This window comes from Arvicanthis niloticus, chromosome 6 (genome assembly GCF_011762505.2).
Source record: "Arvicanthis niloticus isolate mArvNil1 chromosome 6, mArvNil1.pat.X, whole genome shotgun sequence".
NCBI classification, from domain to species: Eukaryota; Metazoa; Chordata; class Mammalia; order Rodentia; family Muridae; genus Arvicanthis; species Arvicanthis niloticus.
The window spans coordinates 70,873,780-70,890,236 of record NC_047663.1 but is presented as its reverse complement, the minus strand read 5'-3'; the positions used below and the strand labels follow the sequence as shown (position 1 = coordinate 70,890,236).

General features: G+C 42.2%; 1 protein-coding gene across 3 annotated transcripts in view; it reads left to right on the top strand.

Annotated features, from left to right (window-relative positions):
• Nucleotides 1–16,457, top strand: part of Rnf130 (ring finger protein 130) — a 104,380-nt gene that overhangs the window by 64,983 nt on the left and 22,940 nt on the right. For 2 of the 3 annotated variants that reach the window (XM_034505625.2, XM_034505627.2), the window contains exons 5-7: nucleotides 722–804; nucleotides 8,544–8,640; nucleotides 10,656–10,860. In XM_034505625.2, coding sequence (XP_034361516.1) covers nucleotides 722–804; nucleotides 8,544–8,640; nucleotides 10,656–10,860 — 385 coding nt within the window. Of the gene's footprint in view, nucleotides 1–721; nucleotides 805–8,543; nucleotides 8,641–10,655; nucleotides 10,861–14,309; nucleotides 14,404–16,457 lie in introns of all 3 variants that reach the window. The other variant, XM_034505624.2, reaches the window with a different exon arrangement.

Below are 16,457 nucleotides of genomic sequence, written 5' to 3'. Positions count from 1 at the left end.
TCATTCTCTACCCTTCCCCAATACCAAATAATCTTTCCTGTGATTATTAAAGCTAATACACTTTTTGTACCCTTTCATCTGCGAACTTTGACCTGCCAACCATATGGCTATGGCTTAGGTTATTAGCATACTTTGTTTTAAGACAATTCTAGTGGAACCTGCTTAGGCCAAAGAATGAAGGAAGTTAATTAACCTGGTGACCAAACAACTGGCTGGCCTTTGCTGATTCTTGATAAATACTCACTGTTAGTTAAACTACTAACTGCCCCAAGTCTGTGGCCATAGTGCAATTCTTACACCTGAGTTAGGACTGTAACATAGGAGGAGTCTACTGAACACTCCACATCATTTGTAACAGCTTTAGGAATTTATCGGCTACATGACTGATGAGGACCTCGAATTTTTTAGATTGTAACAGTGAAACCTATTGAGAGTAGGTAGTTATAGCGGAAAGGGGGTACACACATGATAATCCAAGGTGATCCATTGTGAACTGTGGAAAAATTAGAGCTCTGGCTTATTGTAAGACATAAATAGAATTAGTATGAATTATATGGTTGACTCATATGTAATTTGGGTCAACATACTTAAGCAAATGAAAACTTGTTATTTTTAGTTCCTTTCCCTTTATAGCCACCTGCTCATGGTAGAAGTGTTCTTAGCTGGCTTGTCTGTGGCTCTTGTATGTACATGCTCCTCAGCTCTTGTGCTTTTGTTTCAGGAAACAGACCCAGACTTCGATCACTGTGCAGTCTGCATAGAGAGCTATAAGCAGAATGATGTTGTTCGGGTACTCCCCTGCAAGTATGTCAGCTTTTTTTGTTTGAAAGGAATTGTGTTGATGTCTCCTTTCCAGAGTGGGTATCTACTTGCTCCTGAAAAAACCTCCTGTTAGCAGAGCTAACAGGCTAAGGACCAAATGCTGATAATGGGAGGTCTTGGTCAACTCTGACCAGAGTCCGTCTCAAGAATTGTTGGTTTTACCTTTGGTGAGGATGATAGATAACAGCATACATGCTGCTTTTGTATCAACCTCATGAGAACCACCTGAAGAGTCCCGTGGGAAATACCTCACACTACCAGTGCCCTCAGGACCTCCGTAGGTCCCATTCCCCAGAAGTTCTGCAACCTACAACAGTATCACCGTGATGAACAAAGTTTTACCACAGTAGACTCTGGGAGCAACACTCAGACTATACCCAAACCGTAGCAGAGTTGTTGAGTGAAGGACAGTGAAGCCAGCAGTAGATTTCAGGTGTATAAGTTCAAATATGGCAGAGCCAGTAAAAGGGACTCTCTTTAATATTATCATTCCTTACATAATATCTAGCTAGCTAGCTCCCTCCTCCTCTCCCTCCCTCCTCCTTTTCTCTCTCTTCCTCCCTCTTTTGAGGTATATCTCCAGCATTCTTTTTACTTTAAGACAGGATCTCAGCTGGGCAGTGGTGGCGCACACCTTTAATCCCAGCACTTGGGAGGCAGAGGCAGGCGGATTTCTGAGTTCAAGGCCAGCCTGGTCTACAGAGTGAGTTCCAGGACAGCCAGGGCTACACAGAGGAACACTGTTTCGAAAAACAAACTAACAAACAAAAGACAGGATCTCATTATATTGCCCAGGTGACCACGAACTCACTCTAGCCCAGACTGCTTGAACTTGCCAAACTCATGCTTCAGATTTCCATGTAGCTAAGATTACAGACTCACCTTCAGGCTGGGCTATGCAAATTTTCTCCATAAGCATAATGATTTCTACCATGGTTCTGTGCAAAGCTAGGGAATGTGAGACACCAGGATGCACTGTTCTGAGTGTAGAATGTAACATCACCTACTAAGAAGCCTAACCTAAAGATGTACTTTCTTCTCTTACCTCATGAAAAGATACTTACATGGTTCTGCCTTGTGAACTTGTGACTAGATAAAATATTTGTAGGCAGTTGTGTCTCCATGAAGCTAACAGTCCTCTTTTACTTACTCAGAAAGTAACATTTTGTGCCTTAGGAAGTACATACAAAATACTTTGTGGTTGGTTTTTTTTTTTTTTATCCTGGATTTCTAGAAGATTCCTGTATTCAAGATTCTGGAGTAAGCATTTTAATTCTAGGTTATATAAAGGAAAATCTTTCTGACCATTTTTCTTCATTCAGTTATTTAAAATCTAAGTGTGTAAAGCCGAAGAAAATACATTTACGTAGCAAGTCAGGAAAAGGATCTGTGGATTGCATTAGAAATCAGTCAGCAATTGCCTGCTTTTGATCAGGAAGCTGAGAGATAAGACATTGCTTGTCTTCCTATCCCTGCCCAGGAACCCCCAGACCTAGCTGGTACCTGAAGTAGGGGAAAAAAAGAGTCATTTGTGGTTATTACTAAAATGAAAATGTCTTCCTCAAGGGAGTCTGACCCGAAAACAGATGCCTCTGAGCTGCTGACCCTCATTCTAGCCATCCCTAAAGCCTTGGCTTTTTCATGTTCATTCTGAGTTCTCGTTCTCTCTCTCTCTTTCTCTTTCTCTCTCTCTCTCTCTCTCTCTCTCTCTCTCTCTCTCTCTCTCTCTCTCTCTCTGTGTGTGTGTATCTGTGTCTGTGTATACATGTGTTTCTTTCTCTGTCCCCCCCTGTATCTCTCCTCCTCCTCTCCCTCCTCCTCCTCCTCTTCTTCCTCTTCCTCCTCCCCCCCCCTCTCTCCCCTTCCCTCTCCCTCTCTCTCTTCCCCTATCCCCCTCCTCCTTCCCCATCTCTAGTTTAACCCAGAGCTTTTTCAACCTGACTTCCTATCCGATCAGTAAGAGCTTTTTATAAAGATCCAACATGGACCCCCATATGCATCTTTATTTTAGTACGTCCTTGAGTGATCCTGATACCACAGGGTCACACTCACTGCTGAGGTCTTGTGGGCCCTTAACTGTTACTGAAGCTAAAACGAGACAGCTGCTTAGCCTTTGTGTTTGTGAGCTTTTTTAAAGAGTACAACTTTGGCAAGCTTTAGGGAATGTCTTTGCAGTCTAGTTGCAGCACCATCCCTTTCACTGCCTGTCCTTACTTTATGCTAGATGTGCAGCCACTGCCTGCATTCATTCTCCATGTTACTTCGCAGCTAGCTGTCCTCTTACATCTCAGCAAGTTGCAACTTTCTCTAAATTTTAGTGTTCTTCCTGGTCAGAACATGTTACCACCCCACCATAAAAACAGTACCATCCCCAGGTGCAGTAAAAATTAACTTTTCCCATTGAGCAACCTTTTGTGTCACCCTTTGACCTGTATGGGTTTCTCAGGCTTGGGCACTGCTGACTTTTAAATCAGATAAGTCTTTGTTTGAAGGAGAAGGTAGGGGAGCTGTTCTGTATATCACAAGACATTCAGCATTGTCCTTAGCCTATCTACTACTCCCTGGAAGCACCTAAACCACACATTTTGACAACCCAGAATCTCTCAATGAGAATCATTAACCTAGAAGATGTCCACCCAGGAAGTGTATCTTACCCTAAATCTTCCCCAAGCTTTTTGTTTCTAGTCAGTGACTCTGGTACCTATGGTAATTTCACCTGGCATTCTTGCTCAGTGTCTTTCCTCTTGGAATACCTGTCCCATCTTTTATCTTTACGTTCTTTGACCCTGAGCCTTCCATGGATTTCTTCATCTCATGTGGCTAAGCACTTTTGCTCCTCACTGTCTTCCACCTGGTCTTTGAACAGACTGGACAAACAACAGTTTCTCCCCTGGCTGGATGTCAACTGCTAGTCAGAGCCATTCTCCTATCCTGAGTGGCCTTTCCTATTATCACAGCAGGGTCTTCTTAAATACCTCCCTAACCCCCGTTGTTCTCATTCTTGGCCAAGAGAGCTTCATAGAATAGTTGATGGATTTCCTGAACTTTCTATCACCAGGCCTCCAGCATATCCGTCTCTGTGTCCCCACCCCAACCCCCTTGGCACTTCCAGTGCTGCTATTTCTACCTGGGCCTTTGTCTACCAGCTCTTTCCCTTCTTAGGAGACCTTGATCTATTGGCTGACTGTTCTGTCAGCTTTGTTCTGTCTCTCTCTGCTCATCAGCATTTAATCATACTCCAGCCTTTGAGACTCTAGTTTGTTTTAAATCCATCCCTTACCCATATTGCCCTGCAGCCAGCTTTTGGTAGAATCTGTGTTCACTCTCTCTCCTCAGTTGGAAGAAGATAGCCAGATGCCTTTGTCTGTCTGACCTTCATTTTTAACAAGCCTATTCTGAACCAAACCTTTCTCTACCGAATCTCTTGTGAATGCTTTGTCACATGACCTTTTCTTTTTTTCCTCTGCTGCACTAATTCATTGTGGACAGATGGTAGTCGACATTGCTTTGGGGACCTCCTGCTTGTGTCAGTTGATTACAGTTGATCATCTTTTGGATCTTAGCCATCATGGCTTAAAAACTGAAAAACAGTCACCTTATTTAAAGGTTAGCCACAAGATTTGAGGAGGTAAAAATACCAGGGAGGAGAGTGCTGCAGCTGAAGATGTCTGCTGGAGCTAAAACAGGCAGGATGCTGGCTGGTTGCAGGCTAGGGAGTTGCTGCAGCCACCTCCACCACTGAGGGAGGTTGGTTTAAACAGTGTCAGCCGGTCCTGGCTGGGAAAGGACTTCTTGTCTCTGACCTTTAATAATCCTAGATCCTTTTATGTTTGCCAAGTCCTTAACAGGGCACCCAGAGGCTGTAGAGCTGTGAGAACAACTCACCTCCAGTGTACACGCCTCCCCCAGCCCCACTACTTTGTGACCTCTCTATTCTGGTCCCTGGGGAGTAGGGGGAAGAGGCCCTGCATTTCAGTGTTGCAGGCTTTGTTCCTTCCACAGTCTGTGCGTTTCCCATTTTGTGTCTCACAGCATTTTTTACAGAAATAAAGGACATAGTGGAAGCTCTGATATATTAGTCCACTGTTCGCTACACATCTCAGTCCACCACTTCGCCCTCTCTGCTGCTGTGTGTATTTTTATTACAAGAGTTTTTCAAGACAGTGAAGAAGGGCTGCTTTTCAAGTCCTGGCCCCTGTGGTGCACCCTCTGGCTAGTACGAGGCCACCATGATGGATGTGCAGTGCCTGAGGCTCATTACAAGAGTGTTCTTTGCCATTTACTGAAATGCTGTGTGATCATTGAGGTCACTTTGCCGGTTTAGCAAAGCTTTCATCTCTCCACCCTTAGAACTTCTCACAATATTTCAGGGACAGTTTTTCTTTGCTTCAGACAGCCTTGTAAGGTGATCAAACCTGCCTTCCCTACTCTCTCACCCCATAGTCCTTCAGGGGAGACAGCTAAGAAGCAGGAACAGTGGTGGGCCAAGGCTCCAGAAGCTTAGTAGCAAAGCTTTGCCCAGGGAGAAGATGAAGGGCATTGTAGGTATGGTGTGGTGAGCAGTAAGCTGCAGAGATGAACATAGGGACATGGAGACATAAGTGAAAAAGGGTCAGCTGTCAGCCCATGCATCTGCTCCATGGGGAACAGGTAGGGGAGTACCGGAGTGTCCAGGGCTGCTGGGTACAGAGAACACAGGCCTGGTTTGGGGGTAGGGGTGTTGTTTTTCTTTTCTTTTTCTTTTAAATTCATTTATTCATCTCTCATACAGTATATTCCAATCACAGCCTCCCCACAGGGCCTGGAAAAGCTGTGTGAGTTAGAGACAGAGGTCTCTGGTGAGGTACACAGAAGGGAGACCAGTGGAGAGCTGAAAAGATAGGTTCTGAGTCATGAGAAGCAGAGTTGGAGTAGCTGTCTGTGGCTCAGGTGAAGATGCATAGGAGAGGAGCATTTGTTTCCAAGGGAAGTATTCCTTACAGGTTCTGAGCCAGCTAATGGAGAGAAGTTTTTATTTGTCTACACATAGCCACCTAGACCTTATTGTCTTCTCTTACACACAAAAGAGAATGTGGGATGGGGTACTTTTTCTTCTAGGTCAAAATCTACAAGAGAATAATTATTTAAACATCCAACATAAGAAAAATCCACTTATAGCTCATTTAAGGTCAAAGGAACAGATGGGTTATAAACCCTTTGGCTCAGTGTGCAAGAACTTGGTAGCATGTAAGAATCAGATATGGTCATGTGAACTGTCATCCATCATTTGGGAGGTGAGGGTAAGAGGATCAGAAATTGAAGGTCATCCTCTTAACCTGGAATACATGAGACTTTCTCTCAAAAAAAAAGGAAGGAAAGAAAGAGAAAAAAAGAAAAAAATCAAGTATGGAAGGTACTCCATTTTTTTCCAGTAATAAAGTGAGCAAAAACACTGCCCAGGACAGGCCAGAGCCAAATCTTTATCAAAGACAGCTGCTTCTGCCTTACACGAGGATTTCTACCATCAGCGGGTTCAGAGTCAGCTAACACACCTACCTTCTTCCCACACACTCCCAAACCAAAGCAGCCCTTTTGAAGATCACATGATCTCTTACACTGATGGCCAGCCAAATCCCATTGTCCATCCTGTGGCTAGAACACCTTCTCAACTGTCCCACTCCATCCCAGCACTAGTTGAACCCCCAGACATCAACTGCTTCCAGATGTATGCAGATTAGGTTGTATATTTTTGATGAGATCTAAAGAGACCTTTGTATGTGCCATAGAAGTTATGAAGTACTGTTCTGGGCTAGTAAGATAGCCCAATTTATAAAAGCACTTAATCACCAAGCCTAATGATTTGAGTTTGATCCCTGGAACCCACATGGTTGTAGGAGAGAACTGACTCCTTCCATCTTTCCTCTGACTACCACATTGTGAACATGTGCATGCATGTCCACAAATAATAATGTTTTTAGAGCCAGGCATGATGTCACACGCCTTTAATTTCAGCATCCAGGAGGCAGAGGCAGGTGGATCTCTGTGAGCCTGAGACCAACGTGGTCTACAAAGCAAGTTCTATGACTGCCAAGACAGAGAACCTCTGTCTTAAAAACCAGAGAGAGACAGAGACAGACAGACAGACAGACAGACAGACAGACGGACGGAGGGACGGAGGGACGGAGGGGGAGGAGGGGTGGTGGTGGTTAAGGTTTTTTTTTTTTTTTTTTTTTTTTTTTTTTAAGAGAAACAGCAACAGCAGCAGCTTTGTTCTGTTCTGTGTTCCACTGTTGCCTGCCTTGGCCCAGCTGAGACCTGCTGATCAGTAGCTGTGGATGACTCTCATAAGGACCGAGTGCTCAGAAGCTCCTGTCCTTCTCTGAAGCACACTCCTTTGTCCACAGTAATAACAGGCAGACACACAATACCTTGTATTCTATAAATTTAGGTCTCCCTAAATTGATTGATGGTTTTCAGACCTAATCCAGGGCTAAAATGCCCTGTCTGAAGGGTTGGGAATAGACTGATGAATCAAGACTTAAAGATCCTTATTCTGGGCTCCAAAGAAATGAGTATAAGACCATTAAGTGGAAACTGGGTCAGTGTATACTGTTGGCTGAAATTGTTTTATACATTCCAGTAAAAAGTTTTCTAGACCATCTTTTTAAATCAAAACTGCATTTTTAAACAGTAACAAAACATTAAATTATAAATTAACAATTAAGGTTTTAAAGATGTAATGGCCCAATTTGCTGTCTCTCAAATTGTCTTTTATTCCAAATCCAACATGTTCCAAAACTCTATCTGTTGATGGTCGTGTCAACCCAGCACTCCAGGTTCCCTATGATGGGTGGCAGCTTCTTCAAGTTCTTGTGCAAGGCTGCCAGAGCTTGGGCATGAGCTCTGCCTGTCCTCCTTTTCTCCAGACTTCTCATGTGAAAAAGTTCCTAGTCAGGGATTACAGACCCCCCTCCACCCCGGGTGGGTGACAGAAGTCAGGAGGATGTGACCTTCTGCATTCCTAAATAGAAGATACCATCCACCCCACTCCCCTAGTCCTTAGCTCTCTCACATTTCAGCCGAGAATTGCAACTGATGATCTTATTCTTAGATACAGTTCACCATCTTAAAACAGTTCTCACTGCCCTAGGACTTTTACCAATATTCAGCATAGGTTGAGTTCCATAAAACTAACTTTTATCAAGAGTACTCTTAATTCAGCTGTGACTTGTAAAATTCTACGTGAGCTATTTTACTGAAATATAACTTCTTTATAAAGTCTGGTTATCTTTATTCTTAATACACTTTTTTAGATTTCCTCAATTCTCTTGGAATTCAGTGGCATGAAAAGGCAATCTGGGGCAGAGTAGTTTACACCTATATATAGTCCCAGCTATTCTGGGATCACTTGAGCTTGGGACCATCCTGGGCAACACAGCAAGACCATCACTTACAGCATATGTGAGGCTCTGTGTTGGATCTCCAGCACAATACAAAACACATCCCACTCACTCATTACACTGTGCTGTTACCACATGAGATTGGGTACAGGAAAGTTTCTGTAAATTATGTTTTTATATGCCCTCACTCTCTCTTCAGTGTTGAAAATCCCATAAAGCAGAAAAAACAAACAAAAACAAAAAACAAAAAAAAAAAAAACCCTCAACTTTCTAAATCTTCCCATGTTGATCTAGGAGTTCTTCTCTGTGTAATGTATGATGTAATTCTCTGTTCCTTTCTAGGCATGTTTTCCACAAATCCTGTGTGGATCCCTGGCTTGGTGAACACTGTACCTGTCCTATGTGCAAACTTAATATTTTGAAAGCCCTAGGAATTGTGGTATGTTCTCTGATGGTCACTACTTTTGTGCAATATCATATCCATGTATAATATAGTACAACTGACATAACAGAAGCCATGACTACATTTCATTACAATACAGTAGCTCTCCTTACCACATAGACCTTGTTGCTGTAACAGTGCTCTTGTTCCAGATGACTTCCAAGTTCTAAACTACCTTTGGGAGCACTAGAAGAGAATATAAGTAACTGTACTAGTCTATTTTGAAAAGTATGCTTCTGGTTGAGGGTGCACAAAAGAAATAGAAAACTGTTTCAATGGTAATTTTTCTCATATTTGGCATAATATGAAATGATGTCATATTCTGCCCCCTTACGCTTGCCTTTCATGTCAGTAACTTGAAAACAGTGAAAGCAGATGGTGACAAAAAAAGCCCCTAGAGAACCTTGACAACTTGACGGATATGTTAGCCAAGTGTGCTGCACTGAGGTCAGTGTGACAGGTGCGGGCACAGTGCACTGAGACTGTTGAAGACTTTTTTGCATTCCTTAAGAAAGCTATGTAGGAACCAGGTGGTGGTGGTGCACTCCTTTAATCCCAGCACTGCAGAGGCAGGTGGACCTTTGAGTTCAAGGACAGCCTAGTTTACAGAGTGAGTTCCAAGACAGACAGGGCTGCACAGAGAAACCCTGTCTTGGGAAAAAGAAAAGGAAAGGAAAAGAAAGAAAAGAAAGGTATGTAGGGATGGAGAAATAGCTCAGCCATTAAAGGCTGAGACTTACAACCAAAATTTTGATAAAAGTATAAATCCATGGCATACTTTTAATAATTAAAAAAAATTAAGTCTTTCAACATTGCTAACTGTTCTCTAAGAGCCAAATCATCCTCCATGTGAGACTAACAGAAACTCATGTGGCCAACACATGGAAGTATTAGCTTGTTCTCTCTCAAGTTTTATTTATTCTTTGTGTATGAGTACACTGTAGTTGTCTTCAGACACACCAGAAGAGGGCATCGGATCCCATTATGGATGGTTGTAAGCCATCATGTGGTTGCTGGGAATTGAACTTGGGACTCTAGAAGAGCAGCCAATGTTCTTAACCAGTGAGCCAGCTCTCCAGCTCTCCAACTCTCCTGTGTCCATTTTTAATGGAGCCTTGTGGAATAAATGATAGCTGTTATGGTTCTTGATATGACTACTATAAGCATCAGCTCTTAGATTGCAGTCTTTATTTTGTTTTTGATAGAACTTTGGGAGGCTCTAAAACAAAATTCTTTTGCTGTAGAAGCCATTGTTTCTGGGTCGTGGCTGACCCTGGTGTGAGCCATTTTTCTGAGCGCTGCCTTTTCTGTGCTATCTACTGCAGACAGGAACAGCCTCTTACTCTGCTGTAGTGTCTCACACCACTGCATACAGGTAGATGGTTGGCTGGAGCTGGATACTCAGGCTTGGAAGCAGATGACTTTCTTACAGTTTACAAGTCTGAGCTCTGATCTGCTCTTGGTTGTGTGCTTTGTTTTTAAAAAGTAGAAATTTTGTTTTGTTTTGGTTTGGTTTGGTTTGGTTTGGTTTGGTTTGGTTTGGTTTGGTTTGGTTTGGTTTTTCTTAACTAGGTACCAAGTAAATGGAGCATTTTAGAGAAGTTATAGAATAAATGAGGTATTCTGTTACCTTCTGCCCCTCAACAATAACATTTAATGTTAACTAAGATAGTTAACTAAACTTTCAAACTGCAAGTTTTCCTGCTTTGTACATGATATTAGCCTCCCTCTGCCTGTGACAGTGGCCACAAATGTTTATCATTTCTTTGCCAGCTATAGTGGCCAGTTTGGAGCTATGGATTTTGGTTTTCCTTTGTACCATTTAGGGGGTGGGGGGTGGAAATCAGCTGATTCTTTGAAGAAAGTTTCTTAAATGACAGTAGGAAAGATAGATAGGCAGATAGATGTGGGAAAAACATGACGAAGTCTTTGCAGTGGGTGTAAACATTCAGGATTTTATGAACTTGTTCTTATGTTCTTAGGATGATTTTTAATCTGAAACTGTTTTGCAGCCAAATCTGCCATGTACTGATAATGTGGCATTTGATATGGAAAGGCTCACCAGAACCCAAGCAGTTAACCGAAGATCAGCCCTCGGAGACCTTGCCAGTGACAGTTCCCTTGGCCTTGAGCCACTGAGAACTTCGGGGATATCGCCTCTTCCTCAAGATGGAGAGCTCACTCCTCGAACGGGTGAAATCAACATTGCAGTAACAAGTAAGTGGGGACCCTTTTTCAGGCACCAGAGAGCCTTGCTGCTTGTATTGAGTACCTCATGACTGTCAAGGAGGAAGTTGCAGCCACATGGTCCAGCAGTTTCATAAAGGATAATGTGTACATTTAAACACGTTTGGAATAACAGACTTTCTTTATAATAGGGAATGTGTATGCTGGTGATTATGCGGTTAGTTGTTTAAAGGTTTGCTGTAATGGCTGTTCTGTGTTTTGAGATCGTTGCATCGCAGATAGTCATATTAAGGGGAGGCCCTGGTGCAGCATGGGCTGGTGCAGCATGGGCTGCAGGCAGCAGTGCTGGTGCGCTGCATGCTGAGCATGCCGCCCGCCCGCCCACCCACCACCTCCCGGGCTAGCAGCAACTTAGGGAAAACTAATGTAGACAGAGATGGATGTCTTTATTGTTGAACTGTTAATAAGCAAACATAGAGCGAGGGCAGTGCCCGACTGTGTGTAGTGTGAGTGGGTTGGTGGTGTGTGTGTGGGTGCTGTAGGCATTCATCTTTTAACCAGCAAACTCTTCTCTCCGTTTCTATCCTTTACACGCAGTTTCCATCTAACAGCCTTTCCCCCATCTCTTGTTGCCACTCTGGTGCTGCCTTTTCTAATGATGCTGCCGCTTGCCCAAGACTTCAAGCCTGGAGTTGATGGGGCTCCACTTACTCTGGGAGTCAATGGGGGAACTGTTTATGGACTAGCTTGTTCTTTACATGTTAAGACTTCTGTGGTTTGTTTGTTGAAATGCATGGTTTTAAACCATCCAGAGATTGCCATTTGTCTGAATGCCAAGAGCCTTCATTCCTTTGGGAGTAAAACTCTTGTTTGATACCATTTGGCTCATTTCTTACCATTTCCCAATGCCTGTTTTAGCAACATTTCATGGTTTTCCTTCTTTGGCATTCAGGTTTTATGGTCTAGAGTTCACTGGTCTAGTAGCGTAAAGGAAGATAAAGGTGGGGGTGGAGAAATGTCTCAGCAGTTAAGAGCACTGACTGCACTGTTCCAGAGGTTCTGAGTTCGATTCCCAGCAACCACATGGTGGCTCACAACCATTTTTAATGCCCTCTTCTGCTGTGTCTGAATACAGTGACAGTGTACTCACATAAAATTAAAAAAAAAAAAAAAAAGAAGAAAATAAAGGTGGTTTAAAATTGTGCTTTTATAAGTCCGCCATTAATCGGGCATTTATTGAGCACCTACTACATTAAGCACACATCTTATCATTTATATGTGGAAATGTCTTCAAAATCTTGATAATAAAATCTTTTGATGATAAAAATAATTCACATACCAAATACAACATTTTTATCAGAATTTACACATAATGCCAGTAAAGAAAATTCATGTGATTATCTAGACCCAAAGTACCTCTTTTCCTTCCAAATCCTGTATTGCCCTAAGCAAGTACAGTATATCCAGCCAGCACCCACTGTGCTGGAGTAAGCAGTGGGCGGTCAAAGGGTGGCCAGCAGCAGCAGATGGTGCTGAAGTACTCTTGGGTGCAGGTGGGTCTCTGGTGCTATTTCGTACATGCAAAGACACAAATAGGTTATGTGTTCAGATTTCAGAAATACAGATGTAATTAAAGTTCTAAATATCGGTCTGCTTATCATGAACAGAGGTTTATTAGAAAGTGGGTTGGGTGGCAGCTTAGTTCTAGGATATATTCTGTAAGGATCTCGGTTCAATTCCAGTGTGGAGGAGTCTGCCAAAGGAAAACAAGTGAGAAACAGGCACAATGGAATATGCTTATAATCCCAGAACTCCTAGCACTTAGGAGGAGAGGCAAAAGGATTAGAAGTTCAAGACCAGCCTCAGCTAATAGCTAAAAAGGAAAGGAAAACAAAATGAATATTGTGTTAAGCTCCTTGCTGTTGATAGTCATTCATCTCTTGAATTTAAAAAAAATACCAATATATGTTATACTCAACTTTAAAAAAATACATAGGTTAAAACAGTGATTTTACATGGACTCTTGAGTGTTTGTCTTAACTTCAATAAAAAGCTTAAATCGCATGCTATGGAAATATGTAATCCAAGAAGCAGTGGTTGCAGTGTCATATGAAAAGAGTTTGCCAAGAATTTTAATCATATAAACCAATGAGGCCAGCAAAGATTAGCTCATGCAATAAACTCTGCATCCTGAGAGCCTAGAGAATAAGATCTCTAAGACTTTTCTAGGGAGAAAAAAGAAAGCATGTGCCCACACAGTTTAATGCAGCTTTAGGATTCAGGAAACCCAGACTAAGAAATACCCAAGGTAGGGCTGTGAGGAACATTTGGTACTCTTCCAGAAGGACCCACATGGGGCGCCTCACAATCACTTGTAACTCCAGCTCCAAGGGGGGGGGGGTTTCCCACACCTTCTTCTGGCCTCCATGGGCACCCGTGTTCACATACATGCATATGCACATACATACACATAGATACACATACACATAATTTAAAATATTTCCTGAAAAAATACTCATGACACATATATGAAGTCATATGAAAGCCATTATTTTGCATACTAATTTTAAAATGTTTAAATGAAGAAATTCTCCTTTTAGACACAGTTTTGCATATGAACATTTGTCATGCCTTGATACAAATATAGAGGAACTTTATAGAATTACTTTGTTAAGCCATCCCTATTTAGTTTATTGTGGGACTGTTTCATAGTTAAGACTTTGGATGGGTTCTAAGGCCCCAGTTAGTCTCTCCTCCTCCTCCCCATGCATACATGACTTTGATTTTGACTTGTACACACCAGAGTTTCAACTCTTTGATGAGCCAAGTACCTTCTTGGTTGCCAGCCCTCCTGCTTTTCTGCAGAGACAGAGGACCAGCTTTGTTCCCCAGCAGGAGTTGTGAACCTATTTTCTTGGTACAACTGTGATGTGTCTTTTTAATAAGAATATTCTAAGTAGATCGATAGGTAAGAGAAAATAAGGCAGACAGGAGTGGCTTGGAGGAACAGCTTTCTGCTTAGGGTACCCACAAGACTTTTGAGAACCCCATTCTTTGTTCCTAACCCTTGTCTAAGACTAAGTGTTAGAATCATGCAGAAATAGCAAAAGGAAATTTGAAAAATGGTTATAAGTATGGTTGTTCTGTCCTCTAAATTCACAGGGACATATATCCACGTCCAGTCCTCCTACATCATTTCCCTGTGCCTCTTGGTAGCCACACTCCTCGTATACTTCTGGATCTACACTGAAAGAGATGGTTGAGCCATGCTTTCCTTTCTCCTTGCAGCTTTTCCCAGTACTTCCACTAACCTTCTCTAGTTAGTAGCTTTCTGGCAAACTTCCTCCTGCTTGACTTCCTTGAGCCAGCCTTGGCTTACATCTCCGTTGACGTCTGCTTCGTATTTGAGGGAAGTGTTGACATCGATTTGACTTAAACCTTCTCCCCAGAGTGATTTCCTCCCTTTCCTTTGTCAACAGAAGAATGGTTTATTATTGCCAGTTTTGGCCTCCTCAGTGCTCTCACACTCTGCTACATGATCATCAGAGCCACAGCTAGCTTGAATGCTAATGAGTAAGTAACAAATTGTTTTTTGGATTGCATGTGCCAGATGATCCCAAGAAAACATGTAGTTTTCATGAAGGTGGTAAGACTTAGCTTCCCACCTGCTTCATGCTGGTCCCAGTGGGATCGTAGTTAGCAAAATCATTTATTTCATGAGCATCTCTTTTTAGTTACACAGAATGGGAGTTCATTTTGTTAAGTAAGACCAGCATACATGATCAGAGCTCTGGAGGCACTCCTTAGTACCAGCTGGATCCACAGCCTCATGCAGATGCCAGGACACCAGCACAGTCCTTGTTTGTGAAGAATGTCAGTGGCCTCAGCATTGACAGGATTAACTCCACTTGGTGTGTACTCATAGGACTTTACCAGGAGCGTTAACACTGAAACCTTTGCCTATGATCAAGGACAGGAAAGAAATGGGAAGGAAGTCCAGTACTCTCAGAACACAGTTGGGAGTAGAGATAGCAGAATAGACAATCTCTCAAAGGGCAAACAGAGGCCAGTACAGGATACAGAAAGTCAGATTTGACCTCCATGAGGAATAACACCAGTCAGGCTCCTTAATGGTGAGATGGCCCTGCCCCCAAGGAATGTACAGAGCTGGGAATGTCAGCAGAAGCTGCATGTCACTATGAGGGCTGTCATAGAAGAAACCTCTTGGTCATTTTGATGCAGTGATTTTCCAGAAGGAGCATTCCACAGTGATGTGATACTGGAAGGGTCTTGTTTGCCTTTGTTTTAAATGTTGCCATTTACTATTCAGTCCTTTCTTTTACTGGAGTATTCATACACTTTAGAGATGGATGCAACTCTGGGCCAGTGCCCATATCAAGCCTACATTGTTACTGGTGCACATCGTGTACTCTCTGTCTTGGAGTATGACCTAGCATTTTAAGTTGCCAACAATAACCAGTCTCCTGGGATAATTAATATTGTTCAGCTGAGGAAACAAAAAACTGACTTTTGCTGACTGTTACCTCTAATCTTATCTGTTGACAAATACTTACAGGAAATACCTTCTGGCATCCATGACCCCATACATATTGAGAAGTTTTTGTGACACACTGGCATTTTTCACCCTTTAGATGGATACTCTTCACCTATATCTTAGGTTGGTCAGCAGCTAGCTACCTCTGTTGATGCTACTAGATGCAATTTTTTGTCGGTACATAGTGTCTTATTCTAGAGGCAGACACATAGATTTGGTTCTTGCTCAGCTCCTATTTTCTAGTTGTGAGACTTGGGCATTTAAATTTTCTGAAGATTATTTTAATCATCAAAATAAACAGATAATGAATAGTCTACATCATAGGACTCTCAATTTAGCACAGTGCCTAGTTCGTAATAAGTGCTCAATAAATGTTAGCCAAATTCTGCTGAGATTCTGCTACAGTTCTGTGAAAAAGATGGCCACCTCGGGCCAGTGGGGTGGCTCAGCAGGGAAGCTACTTGCTGCCAAGTCTGATGACCTGAGTTCAATCCAACTTCCACAAGTTGTCCTCTGACCTACATATGTACATACATACATAAATACATACATACATACATACATACATACATACATACATACATATACACATACACACCATGGGACACAGACACACACACATCTGTGGGACATGTACATAGCTACAAAGACACACAGACAAAAACTAGATAAATATAATTTAAAAATTAAGACATGACCATCTACCTTCAAAAAGGCAATTAATTTAATTTTATCCATGAATCAGATACAGAGCATAGGAACTCAGTAGGTGCCCATGATTTCAAAAACACTTTTATTTAAAGTGAAGTCATTGTTTGATCTGTAGTCAGTTTTCTTGATTATTCCTAACCAAGCTAGATAATTATATTTACAATTATATATTATATTATATTATATTATATTATATTATATATTACCAGTAAGGGGGCTGGTGAGATGATTCAGTGTATAAAGGCACTTGCTGCCAAGCCTGACTTGAGTTCAGTCACAGAATCTACCTAGTGGAAGAAAAAATAAAGGTTCCTGCAAGTTGTCTCCACACACATGCCATTACAAACACCACACACACACA